This window comes from Manacus candei, unplaced genomic scaffold (genome assembly GCF_025592945.1).
Source record: "Manacus candei isolate 608988 ecotype Guabito, Panama unplaced genomic scaffold, ASM2559294v1 h1tg000002l, whole genome shotgun sequence".
NCBI classification, from domain to species: Eukaryota; Metazoa; Chordata; class Aves; order Passeriformes; family Pipridae; genus Manacus; species Manacus candei.
In genome coordinates this window covers 7,730,029-7,756,518 of record NW_026138050.1, presented here as the reverse complement: position 1 = coordinate 7,756,518, position 26,490 = coordinate 7,730,029, and the positions used below count along the sequence as shown (strand labels likewise).

Below are 26,490 nucleotides of genomic sequence, written 5' to 3'. Positions count from 1 at the left end.
AAGCTCAGAAATTACCCAAAGAATGAGTAAGATGCAAAGGGCTAGAAGAGAATTGTTAACTAGATATGAAACAAAACTGTACCTACCAGGACTTAGAGGAAACCTGAGTTTTAAAGCTAAGGATTCTTGTTATAATAGGCCATACGATTAGTTTAAATTATTAGCAATAAACAAAATAATACTGACAATATTCATTTATTAGCATTGAATGGGAAATGAGTTTGGAAGAGATCTCAGGTGGCAGAATACAGGCACCTTCTCTCATGTGCCTCATATAATCTTTCTTTAATTCATCGATTTCCATAGCTAAAAAAAGGTTTTCTGTCACTATTTTTACAAATTTAGACTCCACCCCTCTCATAGTTAGAAACCTTCTGATTTTCAGTCTACATTTACTCATACTTTATTACCATTTGCTCTTGTACAAACATTCTTGCAGTTCCAATGGGTCTGTCATCATCCAGATGTTTATTCCCCTCTGCTATTCACCCCTTTGTTTTAACAGCCTTGTGGCTGGGACTAGTGTCATCTCAGTCTGTGTTTTAAAAGGGGGCCTTCATGTAAATCAGACCCTAAAACACTCTATTTACTGCTCCTACAGTTGGCACTGACTTGTTCTGAAGGATGTCTCGAGCTTCCAAACAGTGTCTTCGAACGATCTCCTCAAATTCATCAGGCAGCAGTGGCAGGTGTCCACAAAGCATCTCTGCAGTGCGAACAAACCTTAGATGGCTGTACCTGTGGAAGGAAAACAAACAGTAGATTTAAAAAAAAAAAACACCCATGAATAGTCAGGAAGGTCTCATATGTACTTATAAATACTAAAAATACAATTTCATTGATAGGTATCACTCCATTGCTAAGCTGTCTGACAAGTGCATTTCTCATGGGGTTTTTGTTATCAACAAACATGAAACACTTAATAAATTTAATTTGGACTTGCTGTATTTAAAACTAAATCTTGTCCTTTTCCTAGTTTTATTAGTGTATCCAGACATTAAAGAACACACAGAATGAATAAAGAACACACCTACTGTTTCTATTCCATATCAATGAGTGCCTATCCTGACTACTCTGTAGGACACATATCACAGTCTGTAACATGCAAGACTTTAAATTCCTGAAAATGTTTCTTAAATGCTAATCCAGCTCTTAGGATTACACTACCATTTAACTTCATAAGATAACAGATCTTAATTTTCTAATGTCCCCAGAGCAAAGTCCAAGTACAGACATTTGAAAGATACTCAATTTTATGAGTTAATTTTGTTAAGTTCAGCAATAAGGATGAGAATTCCAAATCACCATTTACTTGAGTGTTGAATCTTAATTTAGGGATTACATTTTATAACCAAGGGGATGATCTTTTCACAGCACAAATATACCCATTCTTCACTGTGGACATGTAAAATGTGTTCATGCTTGCACTCAGAGACTGCAGGAAACAATCATTTTACACTGAAATTCTTAGAGGCTCAGAAAAAAGAATTACTTAGAAAACAGACATATTTTGCCACTTTGTAGTGGCTCCCCCAGGATCTCCTAAGCATACATAGAGAAGTCACAGCAGATGCACTCTCTAATCAAGCCATTAAATAAACACATCCTGAATTTCATTAAGATCCCGTGAACAAGGCATCTTACTCAGAAAGCCAGAGGTCTTGCAAAGTGAGCATCAATGAATTCACTACGAATAGATTCCTTTCATTCCAAGTTTTTGCTTCTCCATAAGAGCTGTGCCATGGGACTGGTCCACAGACAACCCTCCGGGGAAAAGGGCGTGGGGTACTTTGAATAGACAGTCTCTCTCTCTCAGCTGGATCCATCAGGACATAATCAACTACAACAAATCATTTATATCATGGTGAGACTGCATGTATGGTTCAAAACCTACATTCAACAACCCTACCTCTTAACAGTGCAGGAAGCCGCAGAATTCTGCACATTTAAAACTAACATAGTCATATCCTTAATTGTAGGTTTTTAGGATAAAATACAGCATAAAAATCAAACTAAAAATTTGTCTATAAAATTATTTCAGGAAAAGAAAATGAGAGAAACTGGAATGTTATGTAGAACGATTACAGATTATTTTCTTGCAGATACCTGTTGTAGTTCTGCTGACCTCAAAGGAATTCTCCACAGAGGCTAAGATTAGAATGAAGACTTGCCTTGAAAGTGCAATAAATGTCTACACACTGGGAACTGTTCAGAGATTTTGAGTCTTACCAATGGATTTCATGAGGCCGATATAATAGTCTGCCTTAATCTCTTCTTTCAACCTTGCAAGTAATTTCTCCAGGCCTGGGTTAGTAAGAATGTGAGTTGGAACATGGCTTAAAATTTCATTCATCACTTCCTCATCCTGAGGTGCCACCATGTCTTCCTGCACTCCATTATATATGTAGTAACAGTATCGCTAAAAAATGTTTAAAATATTATGCTTATTGTATGAATTTTCTGACAGACAACAAATTACTACAAAGTATTTTTAGCTTTTCTATCACTTGAACCTCTTCTGTAATTGAAAGGTGGTTGAATGAAATGGATTTTGGCTATCTAACTCTTGGCTCTTTTTAAAGCACTGCTGATGCCTGACATCTTTACAACACAGTCATCTGTTTTGCTGTAAGTATATATACTGCTAGAACTGACTACAACATATTAAATTACTAAAGAAAAACTACTAGCAAACAACATGAGGGGTTAAGAATTTGGGAAGTACTTCAACTTGTGAATTACACAATTTACAACAAAAATCAGAGTAGCTAGAAACAAATGAGAAAGGAGTTAACAATATTTAACAGCAGTCTGCTATATTGAATACTTACATCTTCTAAACCTCATGTACTGCCTTCTTTTCTCAACTAATTTTAGTAAACAGTTTACAGATATACTGAGGATGATTACTGCTGCTACTTTTGTCCTAAAAAGAAATTCTATAAATACCTCTATATCATTGCTTGAAGGTGGCTTTTCTCGCTTACTTGTCTCCTTCTCATGTAAATCCATAACAGCAAATTGTTCTTCTGGGGTCAGTGGCTGGTTGTCTGTGTAATTTAGGACATGCAGGTCTGGCACATGAGCAGGTGTACTCAGTGAAATAGGATTCAAAATGCTTAACAAAGTACTTTGGAAAAAAAAAACAAACAAGCTTAGTGAATAAAGAAATAGTAATGGATAAGGACAAACCACAAGCCTTAAATAAACCACCTGCCCTATGCTGAGGACAAATATAACCTATGGAAGTATTTCAATTACTCAATAAAAAAACTCATTAAAATTGTCTAATAAAGCATACTACTTTAACATAAAGAATACAACCATGTAAACCTTACAACTGCCTAGCATCCTCAGGCAATATTTTATAAGCCATTCAATCAGAGCCAAACCTACTAGCCCTACTAGTTATTTAGGTTGCTCAAGATTTTCACGTGGTCATCTTATCAAAATATTACAACACAAAAGTCAGTCTTGATGCACACATTTTTTTTGTAGACACTTAACATTTCATGCTTGGATGCTTAACAGAGCATCCAAGTAAAAAGAAATATTAAATCACAACTCAAACTAGCCTGGTTGTAATAATCTGTATCTTTATGACATTACAGTACGTTACCTATCAGAACTCCATCGTCTTTGTGAACGTTTGAGCTTTTTTCTTGGAGCTTTAAATACCAGTTAAGGAAAATCACATGCATATATATTTTTCAAATAAGATATTATTTCAGACTGGTGAAAAACAGAGCTAAGATAACTAATCAGATAATGAAATAAAAGAGAACTACAATGTCACAAAGAAGTATTTAGGCTTGAGTCAGTCTTTAGCAAGACATTAAAATCACGTGTTAAATAATCTTGCTGATTCAGGGACTATAAACTAGCTTCAGGAAAGCATTCAGCTCATGCTTAAGACTTCAGAGCTTACTTATCTCCCTGCAAAAATGTTATTTTCTGCACTGAGACTTTCTGGTTTGAATATAAAAGCACTTCTACAAGATGCATAGCTCTATCAAATAAACTGCACAAGAAAAAAATTTCAAACTAATTAATGGAGTTTATCTGATATCTTGAGCTGGCAATATACTTAAAGCCTAAACACCTTGGCTCTTCTAAACTGTTGGTAAACTTAAGCAGCAAAAGTATTGCAACTTAATCTTATTTGCTTTATATCACATGTTGTGTTGAAACAAGAGCATAAAATATTTCCTAATGTAGAATTAACATGTGCATGCACAGTTTGCTAACAAATACTAAATTACATGGTTCAGAAGAAAACAGTTTGTTAAGCAATATTTCTTGGATTTGATTCTCAGGTATAATTTTAATGCCTGTCCCCCATCTTGTTTGGTAGGCAAGACTCATGAATATGAGCATATCAGGGATGCACACAGAATTTGTTTCTATTTTCCTGTTGGTACTAACATCTACTTCTAGCAATAATAAAAGCTAACTTGTAGTTTGTTCATTTACTGCTTTGCAAACAATTCCCTCCAAGCAATTACATATGAATATCTGGAGGGATGAACCTAACTAGTTAATCAGAAACTGGCCTTTCATTTATTAGTTATGCATGCATTGGGAAATTTGTCTACACTGACTCTGAAGTGATAAGCTTATAAGCTTATAAGGGAGAAGTGATTTTCCAGCACTGATAGTTTAACAGATAAAGAATTAGAGATAAAAATGTATAAGAAGCAAGGCTAAACTTATGAACACATTGAAATATGGATACGTGGTGAGGGTGTCCTCTCCCCTCCTGAAGCTTGTGATAACTCTGTCATTGAAGAGGACTTGACTTTGGATACATCTTTCATTTTTAAATCCCGTGCAGTAAGAGTGTAGTTATTAGCTATGGAGTCACTTGGGCTCCGGTAGTGACTCTGTTCCTTGAATGGAGCTGCCAAAGTCAGTGATGACTGTTGCATCAAAGGGGGATAGGCACTCTTCTGAAGGAGAAGCTGAAATTGGGGGGAAAAGAGCAAAAGTTTTACACAGCACAGTAACTGAAAAAGCCTTCTTAGAGCTAGAACAGGATTAAACACCAATTAGTATAAAAAGCAAATACAAAGGTCTGACAAGGACGTTTGACCACTGATCTACCTTCTGATCACCGTGTTCCACACACACATAAGGATAATTTTACACAACACTTCAGTAGCAGTACTCCTACTTTTTTTTTTTTTTTGCATAATCAAGGTCTTTTTTATAAATAAAAGAAGACATTAGTACATTATCTGGTACTTTCTACTCCCCCACATCGCCATCTTGCTGCTTTTCTTCTTCTCCTTACACTTGCTTAAAATTAGAAAATTCCAGTTCCTCAAGCTTTGTTAATGACCTGTCTAATTTTAACACAACCCTCATAATAGTTGAACAATAGTAGAAGTTAACAAATTCATCTTTCATCTTTCTCTCTCACATCAGTACAGGATTTCTTCTGTCTCTGTTTTCCATGTTTTCTCAGGTTGGATACTAGGAAGAAATTTTTTACAGAGAGAGTAACCAGACATTGGAATGGGCTGCCCAGGGAGGTGGTGGATTCACCATCCCAGGAGGTTTCTAAGATGAGACTGGATGTGGCATCAGTGCCATGGTCTAGTAACCACAGCGGTGTTGGATCAAGGGTTGGACTTGATGATCTCAGAGATCTTTTCCAACCCAGTTGATTCTATGATTCTATGATCTATTGATTGGCTTGTCCTAATGTCTAAACTCTAAGGAGACAGCTCACAGGTACAAGAGACATGAGATCAAGAAGTATATTTCAGGATATCCTCAGAGAGAAAAAGTACATAAGATAGAATCATGAATGTACTTGGAACCACAGAATCATTAAGGCTGGAAAAGATCTCCAAGGTCCAACCTTTGCCTGAGTACCACCATGCCCACTAAACCACATGGCAAAAAAATGGGAATTTGCTACACATGGAATGTAATGTAAACCCTGACACAAGGGGAGAGAGCACATACCTCCTGCAAGTCTGCAGGTGCAGCTGAAGCAGAAGCAGAGGCAGAGGCAGGCAGGGGCGGGAAGTCCGGGAACTGCTCTGAGTGACTCATGCTGTACAGAGAATTGTTTCGTGACTAGACAGAAATAAAAAACAACTTCAAAGATATTTATGAAATGTTTCAAAAAAGATTAATGAAGTAAAAACAGCTGCTTTCAGTTTTTATTGAAAATTACATATTGCAACTTTTCCAATTTTAAGGCAACAGACACTCTGTGGAGTGGGTTCCTCAGCAGAACATGCTCTTTGCAGCAGTTTGATAAAAATTCTAACCAACAACAGATCTCAGACTAAAAAAAACCCACGCCTTATCTTTATAACACTGTATACAATTTAAAGTTATTTAAATATTTTAAGTTATACTAAAAACTTCACATGGAGTTTGTAATGGTATAAACTGTGGATATTAAAATATTAAAGCCTACCAGACTGCCAAATTGACAGTGAAGCTGTGTGAAACACATTACTGGGCAGGAAAAAAAAAAAAAAAAGACAAACACACTAGATAATTTTCATGTCTATAATGACCCAGTGCCAGAACAAACTATTGCTAGGATGTTGCTGGAAGAACAGATTGCTCACAAGGACTCAGAAAAGTGTTTTACTGCAAATGTCAGAACTGATATGTTTTAGGATTATGTTCCACCTTCTCAAGGTGCCAATACTTTGAGATGGCTTTCCAAGACTCCATATAAAGTCCTCTCAGGATATTTTCTCAGAATTATTTAGTCTCATAGTGCTTTAAGATTCTTTTGAATGGCAGCTTTCCTCAGTATAGGCCAAAGCCTCACCCACAGTCTGCTCTGAATTTCCTAAATCCTATTTGTTTAGGAGATTCATGAGGAACAAATTCCTGACTACACAGTGACACTACCAGAAGGAGAAGGTGAGAACTATGTGGTAACTGATCACAAGTGAGTTAAATCACCATGAAAGAGGAAATCATTACCCAATAAAATTATGTTTGAATAACATAATTATTTTTACATAATTGTAACACATTTTTAGCACATGGTTATAGCTTTCTGATATTTCACTGAAAAACTAGGCTGCTGGAACCTAGTTTTCCAGCAGACAAAATTGTGACCTCCTCAATATCAAATTAGAGCCCATTTAGAAATAAAATTTGAGAAAGGACTGATTTGATTTACCTCCTTGGTTTTCCCCAGTACGCCTGCACAGACACACACACACACACACACAAAGAAATGAAGACATTACCACTGCCAGATGTAACTCATTAAAGAGAGCATGAATTGCTCTTGATTAATGACTAAAGGATTGGGCCCTAGGGTGCCTTAAACATGAATAAACTATGAAGTTTATTAGGAGAGTCATTCATTCGTAAAGGTACGAGACTTATGTAAAAAGCCATTACTCATTCTAAAGCAACTTTTGACTTAGATGCCAACTAACCCTTCAAACAGCTAAATATTTGAGCAAAGAAATCCTTAATAAGTACATTATAAAGGATTAGATCTAAAGAATATTCAGCAAGTGTCTTCTAATTAGAGTTCTTCCAATGTCAAACCACTAACCACACGTAATGGCCAATTTCATCTGCAGTTCTGAAAAAGTTACTGATCTTTCACAGTAACTGCAGAAAGAACTTACCCTCAGGAGCCTCAGGTTCTGTGTTGGCTTTATTTTGTTTTGGTCTTTTGTTTGCTAACACTTTTTCCGTCCTTCCCCTCACTATAAACACCCTTGTTGTTACATGCTCTGTAAAAGAAGGAGAGACTCATTTCAGGCAGTACACAAGGTTTCAATCAGCTTCTATCCCAACTGCCAGGAAGAGGAATAATCTCAGCTCTTCCCTGTCTTGTTTACAACAGTAAACCTTCCCTCCCTCCAAACCTTCATGCTTTTTCTCTCCGTTCTTCTCAAGCTCACTTTTCACCTTAATCTTTCTAACTCTCACCAGATGTCTTTCAAGCTAGATTTTTTCCTGCCCAGCTCTTTCCACCTTCTCCAAAACCAACTTCCTTCCCACTCTTTTAATACCCCAGGGACTCTGGGCCCCCAACTATGGTTTACAGCAGACAAAGCCACACATTAATTGCCACGAGAAATAAGCACAACTCAAAAGGAATGGGAAAAGAGAATGAGAGCAATGCCCAGCGTGCCTTACACATCCACAGGATGCATGAGGGAGCAGGGTAAGAGCAGGTACTACCTGCAAGGTGTCCTTGTTACCAGTCCCTCTGCCTGTCCCAGCTGACACTCTGCCTCTCACTCCTCAGCTCTGTTGCCCCAGTTACAGCATAGCCCGTGCTTGGAGACAGGAATTCCCTCCTCCCTCTCCTTCCCCAGCAGAGAGAAAACAGCCCCTTTCAGCACAGTGTTGTGCCAAGCTGTGGTCAGGGAGATTCAGCTGTGGAACCAATGAGGAACTGTACAGGCTCCTTTTACCTCTGAAAGCTACTAAAAATGTAGTCTTAAAACACTTGAGATATTCTGACTTCTGCATGAAAATACTGCACAGAGCAAGGAAGCTCCTGAAGCAGTAAAGGCCATATAAACCCAAATTTTCTTAGAAGGAATTAGGAAAAAAAAAATATTAAAGATTCAAAATCTTGAACCCAAACATCTCCACCACTTTTCCACCATTCAGAATCAAATTCCCTGGAGATCTGAGGGCAGCAGGTGGGGTCCTCCCCATTCCTCTAAGTCCACTTGTATGCATTTGCCTCCCACTCACAGTCATCACCATGTCCTGAAAGAGTCCTCCATCAGATTTCTCCACAAATGGGAATTATTACCACCCAACATGAAATCTAGCACAGTCTCTTTACACCGACCCTCAAAAGAGGCCTTGTCCATATTCTGACAACAAAGCAAGATTTCCATTTTAAACTCTTTCCCACCATATTTGGATGCTATTTGTTTGCTCCAATTTTCTGTAAGCTGTGAGAATGGCTGATATCCCTGAGTCAACTATTAACAGTTTTCCTTATATTTTGATGTAATACCAACTATAAATGGAATATTGTTCCTGCCTGGCCAGACGTGAAAGTTCCTACCAAAAACGAGGCTCCTCTTTAAACAGTGTGGGGTACAGAACCAGCACTGCTCATGCTGGTAATTGCTTGCCCACTGCGTGCCTAACTCTCCAAATATTTCAGTGCTGGTTTGCAACACGAGTATTTTCCTGCTAATTGGAGCTGACACTGGCATGAAGACAAGCTCAACTAAGCAGCAGTTAGACTAACTACTGTTCCTCTGTGCACATCAACTCAGCTGCTCATATATTCATGCCCTTTGAAGTTAAATAAATGACTTGTGCTACTTGAGAAACATTAAAACTAGTTATTTTATATAGAAAGAGATTATATATGAATTTTCAGCAGAAAACATAATTATGAATAGCAGGAAAATAATTTACTAAGATGCACGAGACTATATTCCAAACCACAGCTATGACATGTTTAAAAAGAGCCAGAAATTTAAAATCTTCAATATACTTTCAATGCAGTGGAGCCATTAAACTTTATAGTGCCATTATCACTGGATTATGTCACACTATAATTCTGCCAGTCACTTTGTCCCTATGCTCTGTTTAAAAAAAAGTATACAAAATCAACAAATTCAAATTTATTATTATATACACTAGTGTACTAGGAATATCAATACATGATGCAATTTAATAATATGTGAGATAAACACTTTAAGAGTGCAAGCAAAAGAAACTTACCCTCACCATCCTCTTCTTGCAGGTATCTTGTGCTGGGCTTTTAGAGCCCATGGTCCAAATTTGTGTTAATATACAAGTCTTACTTCCACTGTCTACACAAATCCTTGTACCTGCAGAAATCATTGAAATCAGTATCTCAAACACACAGAGCTCTTACAGTCTGATAGGTTAAAACTCCCAGACTTCATAAAATCTCTCTTTGCATTGTAAGACCAGCACGCTCCAAATTAAACATGCTATTTATTTTGTTGCCTTTAAAAACATAATCATGAAACCATTACCATTCAGTTTCGCAATACTCTCTTAGGTGGCAGCAATCAAAAATTATTAAAGCAGTCATGAGAAACACAAATGTTTTACTTATTGTAATTTACAGCATGTAAATTACATGTCGCAAAAGCTGAGAATTCCCTGAAGCCTCACGCTTGCATGTTAACATCATCCTGGTGGTTCTGGAAAGCAGCCAGGCCAAACCATCATGCAACACACCTCACCGAGCATCACTGCTGAGGTGAACAGTGCCATCTAAAATGCTGGGACACTGTAGGATTCATTGTTTTTGCTGAAAACCCAGATGAGTTTTTCAAGCAGTTATTCCTCATGTGGTGCACCTCCCCAGACAGGTTTGCTACGTGGCCACCAAAACACCCGTGGAGGCCTCGGGACAGGGTGGAAACGTGTGGGAACAAGTAATCGGGACGGGGGAAGGTGGTTGTGCCAGGTGATGAGTTTCGCAGCTGCCTGTTCAGGGCGTGAGCGAACAGCCACAATTCGCCGCAAGATGCCTTGGCTGCCTCCCACTGCGATGGCAGCGGCCCCCCAGGCTGGGGACGGGGGGATTATAGACACACACTGAGCGATTCCTGGATTGCCAACGCACACAGAGCGATTCCCGGCACTCGGAGCCGCGGTGCCGGACACCCTGTGCCCCGGGGCCGAACGTGCCTCTGCACGCCCGCACAGCGGCACGGATACCGCACATACCCTCATTTCCCACCCTCAATTCCAGAAAACACGGGGCTGCACGTCCTAAAACAACACAAAGCCCTTGGACACTCCTGAGGGTGCCCGGACCCGAGCGGCTGAGGTAGGGCCGGGCTGAGGGCAGAAGGAGCCACGCGCAAGGGCACCGGCGCGGCTCCCATCGCAGCCCCCGCTGCCCTGCGGGGCCCAGCCCGCTCCGCTCCCCGCTCAGCACCCGCCGCGGAGCCGCGCCCGGCGGGCCCTGCCCTGCCCGGCCCCCGCGGGGAGGAGACAGCGGCGGGAGGGCGGCGGCGCTTCCCTGGGCCCCGGCAGGCCCGGCAGCGAGCGGGGCCGCGGCCCGGCGGGCAGAGCCGCAGGTGAGAGGGACGGGCCGGCCCCGGGCAGCGGGGCAGCCCCGCTCCGCCAGCCCGGCCACCGGCGCTGCCCCTGCGGCCCGGCCGCCGCGGGAGGGCCGGCGGCCCCGGCGCTGTGGGACCCCTCACCTCCGCGGGGCGCCGGCGGCGCGGCTGCAGCGGTGATTAACGGGGGGTGATTAATTAACGCGTCCTGAGCTCGGCTCTCGGTGCAGGCCGCGGGCCGGGCGGGGGTAACGCCCGGGGCTCGGGCGCGCCCCGCGGGCGGCTCCTGCCCGGCGCTGCCGGCGGCCAGAGCTCAACCTCGGCCGTGAAAACAGCCTGTAGAGCACCGCGGGGCCCGTGGGCACAGGGCACGGCAGTGACACCGGCGCGGTGGCTGCGAGGGTCTGCAAACAGGAAAATGCGTCTTTTAACCTCCCCTGCAACAACAGATGGGAGTGGTCGTGGGGGAAGGGGGATCGCTGGGCTGAGGCTTCCTTTAAACTGTCAGATTTTGCCTTTATACACAGAGTTTTGAAGCTGTACAGGGCATGTTTTCAATTCTGAGCACGAGACAATCAGTCTCATCAGTGTGTTAACTGGTTTGCAGCACCAGTAGCAACAAATTGTCCATACAGATTATTAAAACTGATCTGGTTTTGCTGCTAACCTTCACAGTTAAACACAGGGTTAATGTTATAAAGAAAGAAAGTGAGAGGCATCTGTATCTTGATATTCGGCTTTTGGGAGTTCCAGAAGAGCTTGCAGGGACAAGCCCTGTACAGTAGATGTGCTTTGGTGAAAGCAGTGTGTCACACTGTTGTGTATCACATCGACATCTGGCATCTACATTCTCTCTTTATACAGAAGAAACATTTTATTTTCAAAAAGCACGCGTATGAACCTTTTACTAACTGTACCTTAATTTCAAGGAAAATTGGATGGCTGGGTGAGAACTGGTAGTCCAGAAGAAGAGATCGTGACTGAGGATTGTACCATATCTAAAGAAATGCAGGAACTGCAGAAGCAATGGCACTCTGTGGTGCAGATCATCCACAGCAACGCAAATGTGGGTCTGGAATATAATTTTATATATTTATGAAGTTACTCCTTTAATAACTATTGGGATGTCATAGCTCAGTTTATTTAAATGTACTCCTTTTTTTAAAGTAAGAGCTGTGAGGCCTGTGAGAAGGCCTGTCCTCCCACGCCTTCAGCAATCAAGAAAAAGGGAAGCCTGCTCCGTGTTTTTGTATTTTACTGGCATAACTATTAGAGATAGTAGAGTGGCATTTTAGTGAAGTGATTGTGCTGCTATAAAAAGAACTAAAACTACAATATGTATTTCCTTAAGGGATGGAAACCTACTTCAGTTAAATTCCAGTGTATAGATATGACTGCCTCTGTGAAAAGAATTTTTTTTTTTACTGGTAACATTATAATTAAATTCTTAAAAAGTCTATGATACAGACATGCCTGCGTTGTACTTAAATTCAATAAGTGAGCAGGTTGCAGATATTACTAAGCCACAGATAAAAGAAAAATCATAATTTTTAGATGTTACAGGGGTTTTTTTCCTAACAGATACAGTTTTCTAGATCAAAGTAATAGTTGCAAAGACCTCACTGAAATCTGCAGCTAAACTGCAATTTGTTTTTTTACTTGTTTTCAGATTGTTTGTTTGTTTGTTTTTTAATTTATGCAAGAATAGAACTGGGAAGTCCAAGAGAAACAATGTCTGGTTTTGCTAGAATTATTATATATATATATATAGTTTATATGCTATGAAGTTATCTAAATTTGCAGCAAATTTCCATGCTTTTGAAACAGACAACAGCTGTCCTCTGTTCAAGCTGCAGACTTGCAAAAGGATGTTCTCTGTAGTTCACTACATTAGCAGTGATCTGTGAAAGTTACCTATGACAAGAAATAAAATCTGAAATGTTTTTCTTTCATCCACAGGTTGTTGCATTTATGAATTCTCGAGTTGGCCAATATTTAGATGACCATCCTTTTATTGCCTTGTCACTCCTGATGTTTATTGCAGTGTCTGCTATTCCTGTTGCATTTTTCCTGATTTTCGTTGTTACAACAGCTGTGATGGCCTGTATTGGTGTGATAGTCATGGAAGGTACTGTATGCATGTATGTACTTACCTATTCCCTTTCAAGGCATGTTATCTTTTCCTTCTTTTCTTCTTCTCTCTGGAATTCTGAGTCTGAGCAATTGAGGATTTATGTGTGTAGTCCTCAGGTCTCAGCAGTAGTAAAACTATTAATATAAGAATAGTAATCTGATTAAGTGTAGTCTATACAGGGGAAATCCTATTTTCCTTTCTAATCTCAGCCACCATGATACATCTGAACCAGTTATCTTAACCATGCATAGCTTTCATAGAGGCCAGCCAGCTGACTGAGGAAGATTGTTTTCCCAACTGATTTGAAATTGTGGTTGTGGTAGAATGTCAGTTCTCTTTAATTTACTTGTACATAAACTTGTTTAAAGAACTGCTTTTGTTTTATTAGGTGTTGTGATAGCCATAGGTGGCATAGCCCTCCTGTGTGTGCTGTGTGGCCTGGGGGCAGTTTCCCTGGGAGTTTCTGGAGTACTGAGTATTTCTTACATTGCACTTTCAACTCTGGTCAACTACTGGTGTTCTTCAAGGTGAGTATGGATGTCTTTATCCATGCTTGGATTTCAAATTCTGCAACTGTACTATTGCATTGACTACTGCATTAAGTTGCTTCATTTAACAGTCTCTTGAGTGCTTTGAATCTTGAGCTACCCTTATAGCTTAATATGCAGTATACAGATATTCAGTCATCAAGATGTATTTCAGTAAGAGTTAATACATGCTCTTCTTCCTTTTTGGGAAAGAGAAAATGTAAATGGTTTTTTAAATGTGCCTGTGCTAACACAACACATTCAATAAAATACAGCTTTGTCTCGCTGCAGTTTGTTGCTTTAAATATCATTAAAACATGCTGCCAAATTAAATTTTGTGTAGAGGATGAGCTTTTTGCAGTTCTTCCTCTATGATAACCCAGATCTCTCTGCTTACCTGCATTTATAGAGTAATGGACCAAAATTAGTTGTAGATCTAGGATAGGCAGAATGATACTTAAGAGGGACAGAGTGGTCAAAGTAGCAATAACAGGTTGCAGGACACTGCACGTGTGCAGCTTGCCATTCATGTTTCCCAGGACTTTGGGCTCAGAAGCCCATTGCAGTCAGCATTGCCTCAGCCACCCTTCCCTGAGCACCTGGCTGGGAGCAGGAGGCACTGGCAGATTGTGCTGGAATGCCACCTCTGGCACCTTGAGATCCCTGCCAGGGAAGGAATCGTGATAATCACTTAAGCGTAGGGAAGAGCAAGAAATAAAGTTACAGCTGCTCCCTCTTAGACTTCCTCAGTTTGCTCCTTCAGCACAGAGCTCCCTGTGGAGCTGGTGGTACCAGCAGGGTGACAAAACCATGGTGCAAGGCCCAGTGTGTTCACATCTGTTCCAGGGCTCTGTACCACCCCTCCAGGACATTGCTGCCAGGTCCATAACATTGCCCACCCGCTCCAGAAGATTTCTATTTTTCATAGTGTATCAAGTGCACAACCCAACCTGTCATATTGACTTACAGCTCTGATGTTAAAACAGATAATACCTGCTATTTTTACATTCCTGTGCCTTTTGAGAGAAGTTCTAGTAGACCAGCAGCAGATGTTCCAGGAGCCTCAGACAGGTTTACATCTGCACTGCTCAGCTTTCTTGAGTAAAAAGTTAAAATACAACAATTTCAGGGAAGAACAGACTGTAAAGCCATTCTTTTCTTATGTATACAGGGGTCAGCTAAGGAAGCAAGATGTTAATGGAAGTTTGCCACAGAAGAAACCTGACTTGGATGTTTCTGCCAATAATGGAAAGAGTGAATAAGTGGGTTTGTCCCCACTTCCTCCATAGGCACTTAACTGCCCAGTTCTGACCTTCATTATATAACTGTTTACTCATTGAGCATTCAGCCTTTGTGTGCTCCTTCTGGGAACTGAAAAGAATCAATGTACATCTTACATAGTCAATGTAAAATGGATATTAAGAGTAACCATTAAGCAGCAGTGTATTGCAGTAGTAAGTGTATGTGCATGATGGAATGCTCCACAGAGCTTGGGCAAGGGATGTGACTGGTACTGTTAAGTCAGTGGTAATTAGGTGAAAGAAAGAGTAGGGATTTGATTTCTCATTAGTTGCTGGAGTTCTGGATGTATTCTCTTGAAGTTTTTGTGCAGCAGTTGGTCATTTTGAAACAGAAGTACCAAAGCTCAGAACATGCTCAGAATGCATTTTGAATGTGGAAAAAATACTTGTAAGCCTTAACAGCCTTTGTTAAAATAGTATGCTAATGCTTTATATTTATTATACAGGGAAAATAAGGTTTTGTCATATATTAAGTCATGCTCTAAGCTTTTATATACCTTTAGATGTTGCATTATTCCAAAGGGATATTTTTCTTGTTCTCATTGCCTCATTATAGCAGTGGCATGCTTAAATGGTGCATTTTTACCTCTTTTTAAATTGCCTGGTTTGCTTCTCAGTTGTAACTTCTTGTATGTTATTTAAACTTTTTTGGTTTTGTTTTTGCAAAAGCTATTATATTTTTAAGCATTAAGAAACTATCTAACTATATTAGTTTAATAAAGTGCTGTTTGTTTAACCAGGTTGTCTTACACTTATTCTGTGTATTCTACAATAAAAACAACTTTTCCACATCTGCTTCTAAGGTAGGCTACATTTCACCTTGATTAAAGTACTGTGGCTGGCCAGCATTGCTGAGTTACAAACTGTAGATTACTCCCTTTCTCATCCCTGTAAAAAAAATACAGAACTCTAGGATCTAAATTAGCATTTTACTTAGTTTTTCATGAACAAACATGCTATTTGGCTCCAACTTGAAGCAAAGTCTGAGCTGTAATGTTTTCCACACAGTATTGGTAATATTTTCAGCCCCTAAGGTAAGCTGGCTACATACTTCAGCAGTAGAATAAAATAATCTTTAGATTTCCAGGAGCCCTTCATTTAGCAAACAAATATTACAAAGCTATCTAGCCAGCCATCCCTTTATACCATCATCTTCTGCTGAAGGGAACAGGCACTGCTTAAGTTCAGCAGACACTAAAGCAAGTTGATTTATTCCTACTCAGAGTCTGACCCCACATGAACCATTTCCTTCTGAATTTTAAATTTATTTTTCATTATGTAATTCACTGTGTCATCAGCACTTATCGGGAGCTAAAGCTGTGAATTCTCAGTTACCAGCAGGTACAACATGGAACAGTTTCACTCCTGCTGCCCTGACCTTTGCTTGTTTGTCAATCTGTCACTTCAAGGCTTCTCATTGTGCCCTTTTAATAAGAGCTGCTTTCTGTGCTGTGCCATCACTGCATTAGTATGGTTTTCCATGGGGATATGCTAAGGAAAAAACTAGGTCAGCACAGAGGAGGTGTTTTTACTGGAATCAGTAAGGCCATCCCTTAAATGAGGACATAGGTTGTTTTCTTCTTTAAATTATTAAACACTGCAGTAGAGCTAAGAAGCCCTTAGCAGGAGAGGCTGGGGAGATGCTGCCAAGTCCCCTTTTTCTCGGTTGCTCTCTTAGCTTCCTGCAGAACAGCACCAGCCCAGCAAGGAACTGGCAGGAGACTTTCACATACCAGTGGCACCATTCCCAACCAGGTCTCAGCCTACCCAGCCCTAAGGATCCAGCTCTCTGCCCCTTACTTTAGGCATAAACATGCCTTAATAGGCAACCACTCTTGTAGCCCTAATCCCTATGTCCTGGGGGACCCAAAACATCTGAAGTCTTTCTAAGGGAATTTGGAGCAACCAACTGTGCTACAGTTCCTGAAGCAGCTGTTTGAGCTCAGGCTGCAGAGAGCCAGTGCTGCCTACACCTGCAACAAGTGACTAATTCCTCTGCCTCCTCTTGCTGCACATTATCATTCCACTTTGCCCTCCCCTGTGTCAGAAGAGAGGGACATCAGACCTGAGTGTAGTAAAGGAATCCTTTGGACTTGTAAGGGGAGCTTACACTTTCCTGAAAACACACTCCAGCAAGGGACTGAGAGGCAGCAGCACACACAGAGAAAGAGGGAAGGAATGTGTGGCTGGGCTTTAAGGTAAGCTATTTACAAAGCTAGGAATAAAAGCCTGTGTTTTCCTTGATTTAAATAAGTTACACAAGCCTTCATTTAAACTGGCCCTTCAACATCTGCAAATAGAGCATAACTAAGCCACCCTGGGAGTATTATATTTAATCCTCCCCACGACAGATCTCTCATGTGCCACTTCTGACAATCTTCCCCTAGGCAGACAGTATGAGTCAGGGACAGAAACCAGGCAAGAACAACCCTCCCTCTGACCTGGATGGCTGTCACTGTGTGCAACCTTTGTCTCACTTCCTTGGGCAGTAAAAGTAGTACAAAATATAGAAGTCAAAGAACAAAAGTAAAGCTCTTACCTCTTCCCTAAGTGAGGAAACGTGAGGTCTTTTAAATAACCTCATAGTGCAAGTCTCCATATATGCAAGCTATGTAAGAAATATTTTAACACAGTGGAATATTAAACTACCATTTCTTTCCCATAGTGTTTACACAACAGTCACTATCACATTATTTAGTAAACTCCAACCATCTTCACACAGATTCCATCCAGCAATGAGAAACAAGGAGACCTCTGCCTGAACGTGCCAAGAAGGATGGAGAGAGAGGTTGTTAAGAGTAGTAGGTTTGCTTAGGTCAGAAGAGCTAAAAGCCCATACAGGTAAGTACAACATGCTGTCAAGTACATAAACCCTCTTCAGGCACCACTTTTCTGGCATTTACAGAAATACTTCATATTCCAGCCAAGTGCTAAGTCAATAGGACTTAAGTATAGTAGGAGGTTTGCTGGACAGTAGCCTAAGTAACCACTTCAACCCTAACCTCTGCCTAACAGACAGTAAGTGACTTGAAAATAAGTAGCTCCAATGAGATCTATGGTTGCCTTGTATTTATACTGACAGTATAATTTTAATTAAACACCAGCATGTCTTCCTACTGATATTCTCAGTACTCCATGCTCTTTTTGCATGAAATACACGTTAGGATTTAGAAAATGTCCCCTGAAACCTGTTGCATGAGGAATAGCTCATTAATAATGCTTCAGCAAAGTAAGGGCTGTGGCAGATGAGCCCCCAGCCCTATGCTATTTATGCATAGCATGTTTGACAATTAGCAGGGTCTGCATAGTGACTTGACCTGAAGCCCTGAACATGCAAAAAACATGGAGCTGGACTTGTGATGATCACTGCCCCTGCTCACACAGTTGCTAGACAGTGTTTAACCCAAGGCTGTTACACTCCTAGTGCAAAGCACTGTCATCCCTTTTCATTCTGTCACATGCAACTGTATTTTATGCCTTATTTCCTTGACTGTGCAAAGTAATGTGTACAGAATACAAGACAGAAAACAACAGCATGACTAAGACCGTCTCACCTCAGGTGGGCAGTGTTACATCTGCACATAGTGCTGTCCTTGTCTATACTGAAAGCTGCAACAGACAACTACAGTGACATTTTAAAAACATACACTGAACTTTTAACAAAACACTCAATGTATTCCTTACCCTGCTGAAGGGGAGTAACTGCTAAGACAAGTCTACTTTTATGGCCAAAGGCAAAGAATATAAGCTTTCCCTGAAAATTTTGGCGTAAGACAAAAGCAAAAGAAACTACATCTTACAAGTGTATGCACTAAAACTGCAATACTGGTGACAATGGGAGGAGTAGGAGATAAAATGAATGTTAGCTTGCTGTACTAACAGACCTGTCCCAATAATAAGTCCTAGAGGAGTGGAGAGCAGTTGCTGTAACCAAGCAGAGCATAAGGAAGCCACAGGTCAAATGCAACCTGATGAAGTTGGTGTGGCACAACCAGTGTTCAGAGGATTTGTATTAATGCAAAGGCAGCTTTAGAACTCTGTTCTCCCTGCCTGCAGGCTAAACTTACTTAAACCCTGTTCTGCCCACAATCTAGTGTTATTTGATTTACATGGTAATTCCCTTCAAACTTACTCAAACTTGGAAGACATTCCTTTAGAGAGGAACATATCGAAAAAGTCAAACTCTTGGGTTTGGTAGAAAGAGTATTAATAGCTCAAGTAATAGCAAAAGGTGACAAGAGAAATTATAGCCTCTTCTGGCATGCGAATAAATTGGAAGAATTTTCTAGTTTTTATACGATATCAAAAAACAGGCAAGTAAAGAAAACTTAGAAAGTGAACTGAAATTAGTTAATGCTATACATTCCCTCTTTTATAACTCAAATGCCTCTTAAGCAGAGGGGGAGGAAAACAGTTATAATGAATAGCTTTGCTCCTAAGCAGCAGCAGAAAGATTTTGCTTCAGTATGTAAGTATTGCAGATGAGACCACTTTATCCAATGGTCATACCCCTTTTGCCCCTCACCCAGTTTTCTGAGACTCCAGATTAAATATTTCTGGTGCTCCTGTTACATGGCCATGAAGCTTCTGGCCATCAGAAAGATCAGCTCTGGCAGCAGAAAAAGTCTGGTCCACTTTGATTTTCCTGAAGTTCTTTTAGACTGCTGTACTCTAAAAAGGGAGGCTCCACTATAAATCTCCTTCAAAGACCTTTCACAGTTCTCCAATTCCCATAGTAAGGAGAAAGGGTTTTGTTGGGTTTTTTTTTTTTACTATAACGTTTTAATACAAGTGTTGGGTGTGTTGCTAACCAATTTCAATAAAGCCAAGTTCTAATTTCCAGCTGCAGCACAGGGCTCAAGATCTGAAGGAGCTGCACAGACTGCAGATATTGGCACAACATGGATTTTTTAAAAACCCATTTGAATGAAATCACAATTGTGAACAAAGGTATCTGATAAGCACTTCAGAAAGCAAATTGCCTGCAGAATCCAACGGGAATTTAACACAGCAGTGGGCAATTTCAGAACAAAGACTCAGGAAATGAAGTGTTATAGTCATTGCTAAAGCCAAATCTACAATAAGGAGATATTCAGAGGACCAGAAGTATTGAATTTCATAAATAAGTGTAGGAGAGGGAATACATGACAGACATAATTGACAGAGTGACTACTCCAAGTTTATTTAGCAATATACATTAATGTACCACATTCACCATGTATGCTCTTCTCTTTAGGCATTTAAGAAGAGCCAAAAATAGTAGCATTGTAGCCACCAGAGAGAGAATACCAACAGCAGTCATTGCAAAGCCAGCCCATGCCTCCTTGCTCAAGAGAGTGCTCCCTACAAAGCAAAGGGAAAGGTAGTTTGTGGAGACAGCTTTTTATTAAACCCACACAAACACCCACCAGCACCAGACTGGCTCAGTACCTCTGGTTGTGGACCATTCTACTGGCATGAGGAGAACAGGACCCCCCAGGCTCACCACTGCAGAGTTCACCTCTGGCATCCCACTTTCTGCAACAGAGACAGCAGAGTTGAACCCCAGAGTGCAGTGGACTATCTTGGATCAGTGCAACCTAAAGAACTACTCTGGCATTACCTCTCTTGCTTCTAGATGGCCTTGGGCATCTTGCCATGCACAGTGGGGAGTCTGGGTGGAAACGGTCACAGAGCAGAGCACTGCAGTGGAAGTACACCTAGGACAGAGAATGAGAGCTCCATTATTACTGTATTTTGAGACAATACCTGCTCTTATTACTGCTCCCAAGTAGGAGGATAATGTCACCTACTAGGCCAGGGAGGGCTTTGTCACCAGAGACAAAGGCAAAAGTCTTTACTTCCAGCCTTTGGCGATAGTTGGCATAGCTGACCCCGTGCCCCACAGGATGGAACACAGTCCTGTAGCTGTCCAGGTCATACTCACACCTGCCAATAAGTAAGAAACAAGTCAGAACAGCAGGGTAAAGAAAGTCTGGGTTGTTGGGTTCAATTTTTTTTTTTAAGCAACAGGTTAGAGTTCAAGATAGAGGTGCTACTATCTTCCTACAGATTCCAGCATACCAGGGCAGTACTTGAAAGGCCACCTCAAATGAAACCCTTTTTCCCAGGGCTCTATTCCTACAGATGGTGCAGGGGAAAACTAGGAAATACTCCCCATGCACTGCAAAAGATGTTTCTTTTTCTCTGGCAGGGCACTCACCCATCAACAACGATATTCCACTGGGGAAGTGAGCTTGGATCTTGTGAAGCTGTTGCCCAGCAATCATCCAATACCAGGTGGAGGTTGGGATCATTGCGGTTCAGGACCTGAACTTCCAGGAAGATGGGCTGCCGTAGGTACCTCACTATGGGATACTGATCCTCACGGTACGGCTGCCTGTACGAGTCCTCTGCAAGAACCAAAGCCCTGTTACGTAAGTCAGTGTGCAAAGAGGGTCCCAAAGACAACTCTGGTCTCAAGCTCTTCAACAGCAGCTGGTTGAACAGCTGCAGTCCGTCCTAAAGCCAAATGTGAGGCATCTACTTCAAATAGCTTGACTGGGAGGAAAGGAAACACCAAGCCCTGGAAATCCATGTGCTGGAGCAATTCACTCATACATCCTCCCCTCCACAAGCTCTACTTCATTCCCAGCCACTGAGCCCAGAGTCAGCTTTACCTGGGTAGCTCAGGAGAACTAAGGAGAGGGAACCTCGGTTCACTGAAGAAGCCAGAGGAGGAAGGTTGTTTACTTTTATAGTGAGGGAGGCATCGCCGCTGCTGAAGGAGCACAGGACTGTTAGCCTGTAACAAGGAAGGAGTAGGTAAGTCTTATATGAGCATATGGGTAATACTTAGTCCTGGATATCCTAAAGAGGTTCCAGACACACCTGAATTCACTGTCCCTTGAGATCCTGCCCAGTGGAACACCTGCTTGTAATGCCCTCACCTCGTTCTCGTAAACAATCTTCTCCCCATCAAACTGTGGATGAGTAGCAGCATTAGTGAGGGTATTCCAAATGCATGAAGCCCACCCCCATCAATCCTGGCTACAGACTTACCCAGTACCTGGTCCCACACCCATTCAGTGGGACATGAAACCAAACCCTGTCATTCAAAGGTGACTTGAAGGCTGGCCGGCATGCAGGATCTCTGAGCCTAAGGGTATCCAAATCCAGCAGTGGTGTGGTACTATCAGCAAGGATTTCAAAATCCATGTGTCCATCCTGGGTGCATACAGCAGCTGTAACAGAAGTTCACAGAAGTTGTCATGCCAGTCAGTGACAGCTCAGTCCATCAAGGGCTGTTGGTGAGACAAACTGGTCCATCACAGGCAAGTGTAAGAACCAGGCTGTGCTGAAGCACCACCACCCAGGCAGCACAGGGGCTGAGGGCACTGCAGAAGTCACTCACTTACCTATGGGTGTGTGCTGGTCACAGGGGCACTCAGGGTGCATCACCATTGCCACGGTCTCCCCATGGAAGTGAAAAGCCAGTTTCAAGGAGGACATGTAGGACTGAAGTCCTGAGCAGCTCTCCCCATGTAGCTGAAGGACAAGAGTTACTCTCCTGGAGCAGTACTCCACATATGTGTTAGAGCTGCTTAGCTCCCCTTGAGGCCATTATGCTCTTCAACCTCAGCTTATTTGTTAGCTTGCATTGCCCCAGGCATGCAGAATACCTACACCCCCCCCACACCCAGGAATAATTTCACCTCCTTGTGTTTTTGCCAAGAGACTCCATGAAACCCAATTTACCTTCAAGTGATGCCCACCTATTACAAAGTCAGTTAAATCACACCTGCCTTCAGCCAGCCACAGGACACATGACTGACTTGAGAGATGCTTTTAGTCAGAATCAAAGCTGCTGTGCTCTGGTTCTTAAAACACCAAGTTGGTATCACAGCAATACCTGTGACTCAAGGATCAGAACTCACCCTGGACTTCAAGACTCCCCTGCTAATATGCAACCTGACCCCTCTTTGCATGTCCAGAGTGATTCCATTTTCCTGAAGCTGATCCATGGGGATGGTCTTATCTTCTACATCCACAGCCATAAGGGTCCCTGGGAAGGCTGGGATGACAACAGTCATGTGTGTGGCATTACAGATTGCTGGACCTGCAACAACATCTTTTGTTACATTTAACACCAGTTTCCTTGGGGCAAAAGCAGGTCAGGTTCTGACTTCTTCTGTGGGTTACCTGGTGCACAAAGCATTCTTGTCTCCACAGTCAGCCTGCGTTCAGGAGAGCCATACATGAGCTTGAGTGCCACAGTGTAGAGCACCTTTTCATTGTACTGACAAAGAAGATGGAGCTCTGTTAGTGCTCAGCTTGTGATCCATCACAAGACCATCCCCACAGGGTTATGGACTACATCAGACTACTGCTGCTGTTCATGTTTGCAACAGCAGTTTCTTCCCATCTCGCCCTTTCTAAAAAAAGCTGCTCATGAGACTGCCTGTCAGATGATCCCAGGACAGGCTATAGCTGTGCTGCTGTCTGAGGTGCAACACTGTGCTCCCCCATTTCATTGTGCTGGGCAGTTCAGTGACAGCTGTGCAAAGTCAAACAGCTTTACACCCACCAGCTCAGCACATCAGCTTGACATCAGCTCTGCCCATGGCCTGAAAATGCTTTCCACAGTCTGCAGGAGGGAAGTGCCCAGCAGCACTAACTCCTCAGTGCCAATTCTCCATCCACCTACCTTGTAGGACACGACTCCAGTGGCAGTAAAGGCCACCTGAAAGATCAGGTTGTGGCCATCAACTAGAAAGTTGTAGCCTTGCTGCATTGCTTGCCCAAGGCTTAGCTGATGTATTGTGGTTCCATCATCAACTGACAGAGTCCAGGACAATGGAGCTGCTGGAACCTGCAAAGCAAGAGATCCTTGCTTAGGGAGGGAAGGCACAGAAGCAGCAAGGCATTAGACCTTCCCCCCTTGCAGTGCTGCCACCTCACAGGTTTTACATTCAAGCATCCTTTACTGACAGCATAGAACAAGACTTCCCAACAAGGTGCAATTACACCAGAGAGATAACTACTCCAGCTTGGAGACATCAGGCTCAGTTTAGGTCAAAAAACCCAGACACTCCCACCTGCTCCCTTTGCCAGCAGAAGGCACATACCATATGCTCATCACCAAAGCTTGAAATGAGTCCTAGGAAAGTAACCTGAAACACAGAAACACACAGAAGGCTGCAGGGCTGTAACCATGGAGGAAAACTTCTATTATAGCTTCCCAAAGCAGACAGCCAACACCAGCATCCCAGTTCCCCCTGCAGTGGGGCAGGAGCCAGACTGTGTGCATTCTAATGACCTCCTGCAGACTAGCTCTTCAAAGAGCCAGCAGCCATGCCAACATGAACACGCAGCCAAGAGACCTCCCTGAAGGTGACTGGAGCTTTCCCCAGCTTTCTGCAGATCCCAGCCACACAATTCCAGGAGACAGCCATCCCACCTTGTAAGCCTCAAAGTAGAATTTACAGCACTCCCAGTTCCTCTACTTACTGCCATGAAGTCTTTTGTACAGTTTGTTGCGCCAGCAAAGACGGGAGTAGTGACTTCATCTGCATCAGCATTGTCACAATGAGTGCTGTAGGTTACATTCATCTCCTCTCCCATTGTGTCATTCACCATCACCTTCAACATTAACTTGTGCTGACCATGCTACAGACAAGATAGATTGGGGGAAAAAAAAAATATGTTGAACAGAAGATATCTGAGAAAACTGCAGGAGTCCGAAGAAAGCTTCAAGAACTGGCAGGTTGCAGTGTCAGAGTCAGCTGTTCAAAAAAACTAAACTAATGAATTCCAAAACCACAAGTCTTCTAGCATTTCAAATGCCTAAAAGCAACAGATACCAGTAAATCTTCTGGTTTTGGCATCCCATTTACTACTCTACCTCAACTGCTGTGATTAGCATGTGTTGTTAATTGCTCTGTCAATATACATACATTTAAATATAGTAGTGCTCTGAAACACTTGAACCTGGTCCATATCCCTACAAGAAAATCTGTAAAGTAGCTCAAGGCCTTTACAGGAGAACACAGCATTTATGGCAGGCTCTGAGGGGTTTAATCCACCATGGAGAAAACAAGAATTCTGATAGTTTTTTTCAACTTCTGACATGAACTCTTCTTCTGTAAGGGTTTTAGTTACCAGAAGTGTATGTATTTTCAGTCTTGAAGAAAGTTAGAACTAGAAACCCTTTTAAACCCTGTCCTATCCAGAAAAGAAAAAAAAAGAAATTCCACACTCCATCACAGCAGCTTCCCAGAAGGAAAACCTCTTTACCTCCAGGCTGGTGCAGTTTTCAAACAGGACACTGAGCACCAGCCTCTCATAATCCACAGTGTGGTCACAGGACACGACCTCCTCACCACTCACATCTAGGGAGGACATGAAAGATTAGCCCTGCAGACAGGCACCTGCTTCCAGGCTACAGCAGGGAAGGCCAGGGCAGAAGCAATACATACCAACAACACACACATGCCAGGAGTAGTTGCCAAGCTCTCTGGAAAACTCAACTTCCATCCCATCCCTGTGACAGGTCACATTCTCTGCAGAGGGAAGACCACCATGAACTCCATTACCAGGCTGCTTGAGGCACACACCCTGCAAGCCCCCAGCCAGCCCTGCTTCAGAGCCCCCTTCCAAGCCAAGGCAGAGGGGAAGCAGCTCCAAGCAAGCCTAAAGCCCACATCCACACCACTGCCAGCCCAGAGAGGGCACCTTACCCAAGAGCTCCTGATCCCCCAGGCCATCAGCACAAGGGGCTAAGGGCAGCAAAAAGCCAAACAGGAGCAGCAACCTGCAGGGAAGAGAACCAAATGAGAGAGCAGCAGGGAAAGGACTCAGCTTCCTATCCCTCTCCAAACCCCACTCACCACATCCTTGAGGTGCTCCAGCACTGCTGCTCCACAAACAACCCCATCTCTCCAGTAGAACCACAAGCTTGCCCTCTGGCTGCCCAGGGAGGGTTATATAGGACCCGGGTGTGACTCCACACAGGTGCCACCTTTCTGCTGCCCTGGGAACAGAACACTTGCACCTGCTGCTCGTTGAGATGGGAAGGCTCACAGGAGACCTTAAGGTGATATTGAGTCTTTAGCATGGATTGTTATTTCCCTCTATTTTGAAGGCATTTTTGTCTTGCTCTGATTGTGTACTCCCTTCACTCCCTTGTCAGATAGTGAATAGAAAAATGCCTGTCTTTCTGGCAGTTACTTTTTAAAAAGGAGATTTCTGTGCCACTTTGCTGTCCCTGTCCCTCACACGCTGGCAGCACTTGAGACACCAATGAGCTCAGCATGGCTTTCCTTGGGACTGTTTGTAGCACTGGTGATTATATCATGGGGGAAAAAAATTCCCCAAAACCAAAGAGCCTGAATGCCAGGTCAGGGCTTTTACTTTTGAGCACTCACAGCAAAAACACTTATTTGATATGTCACTATGATACAATAGATAATGTCACTGCTTCCAGCCCTACAGAAGCCCCTCAGTTTGCTTCTATGTGCCCA

General features: G+C 42.3%; 3 protein-coding genes across 3 annotated transcripts in view; 1 reads left to right on the top strand and 2 right to left on the bottom strand.

Annotated features, from left to right (window-relative positions):
• Positions 1-9,808, bottom strand: part of DNAH3 (dynein axonemal heavy chain 3) — a 53,886-nt gene extending 44,078 nt beyond the window's left edge. The window contains exons 1-9 of the mRNA XM_051803978.1: positions 9,706-9,808; positions 7,626-7,733; positions 5,974-6,087; positions 4,736-4,961; positions 3,620-3,668; positions 2,950-3,130; positions 2,230-2,419; positions 1,645-1,840; positions 613-738 (exon numbers count right to left, since the gene is read on the bottom strand). Coding sequence (XP_051659938.1) covers positions 613-738; positions 1,645-1,840; positions 2,230-2,419; positions 2,950-3,130; positions 3,620-3,668; positions 4,736-4,961; positions 5,974-6,063 — 1,058 coding nt within the window. The 5' untranslated portion in view covers positions 6,064-6,087; positions 7,626-7,733; positions 9,706-9,808. The remainder of the gene's footprint in view (positions 1-612; positions 739-1,644; positions 1,841-2,229; positions 2,420-2,949; positions 3,131-3,619; positions 3,669-4,735; positions 4,962-5,973; positions 6,088-7,625; positions 7,734-9,705) is intronic.
• A 1,637-nt stretch (positions 9,809-11,445) lies between these two features.
• On the top strand, positions 11,446-15,728 carry LDAF1 (lipid droplet assembly factor 1). The gene is made up of 5 exons (XM_051779025.1): positions 11,446-11,504; positions 11,955-12,093; positions 12,987-13,155; positions 13,550-13,688; positions 14,860-15,728. The coding sequence occupies exons 1-5, from the start codon at positions 11,446-11,448 to the stop codon at positions 14,948-14,950; spliced, it is 597 nt and encodes a 198-aa protein (XP_051634985.1). The 3' UTR covers positions 14,951-15,728.
• A 4,404-nt stretch (positions 15,729-20,132) lies between these two features.
• Positions 20,133-25,904, bottom strand: ZP2 (zona pellucida glycoprotein 2). The gene is made up of 18 exons (XM_051786031.1): positions 25,858-25,904; positions 25,708-25,781; positions 25,447-25,530; positions 25,265-25,359; positions 24,479-24,637; positions 24,097-24,141; positions 23,676-23,840; positions 23,171-23,267; positions 22,906-23,087; positions 22,387-22,516; positions 22,031-22,212; positions 21,860-21,951; positions 21,649-21,773; positions 21,192-21,381; positions 20,782-20,917; positions 20,592-20,688; positions 20,420-20,506; positions 20,133-20,332 (listed from the first exon to the last, which is right to left on the bottom strand). Exons 1-18 carry the CDS (start codon positions 25,902-25,904, stop codon positions 20,187-20,189), a joined length of 2,133 nt encoding a protein of 710 aa, XP_051641991.1. The 3' UTR covers positions 20,133-20,186.
• Between the last annotated feature and the right edge of the window lie 586 nt (positions 25,905-26,490).

Coding starts and splice junctions, on each gene's coding strand:
- LDAF1 (XM_051779025.1), top strand. CDS start 11,446: ATGCGTCTTTTAACCTCCCCTGCAACAACAGATGGGAGTGGTCGTGGG. Junction 13,156..13,549: donor TGGTGTGATAGTCATGGAAG/GTACTGTATGCA, acceptor TTGTTTTATTAG/GTGTTGTGATAGCCATAGGT. Junction 13,689..14,859: donor AACTACTGGTGTTCTTCAAG/GTGAGTATGGAT, acceptor TTATGTATACAG/GGGTCAGCTAAGGAAGCAAG.
- ZP2 (XM_051786031.1), bottom strand. CDS start 25,904: ATGGGGTTGTTTGTGGAGCAGCAGTGCTGGAGCACCTCAAGGATGTG. Junction 24,638..25,264: donor AAAACTGCACCAGCCTGGAG/GTAAAGAGGTTT, acceptor TCTTGTCTGTAG/CATGGTCAGCACAAGTTAAT. Junction 21,952..22,030: donor GGTGTGGGACCAGGTACTGG/GTAAGTCTGTAG, acceptor ACTCATCCACAG/TTTGATGGGGAGAAGATTGT.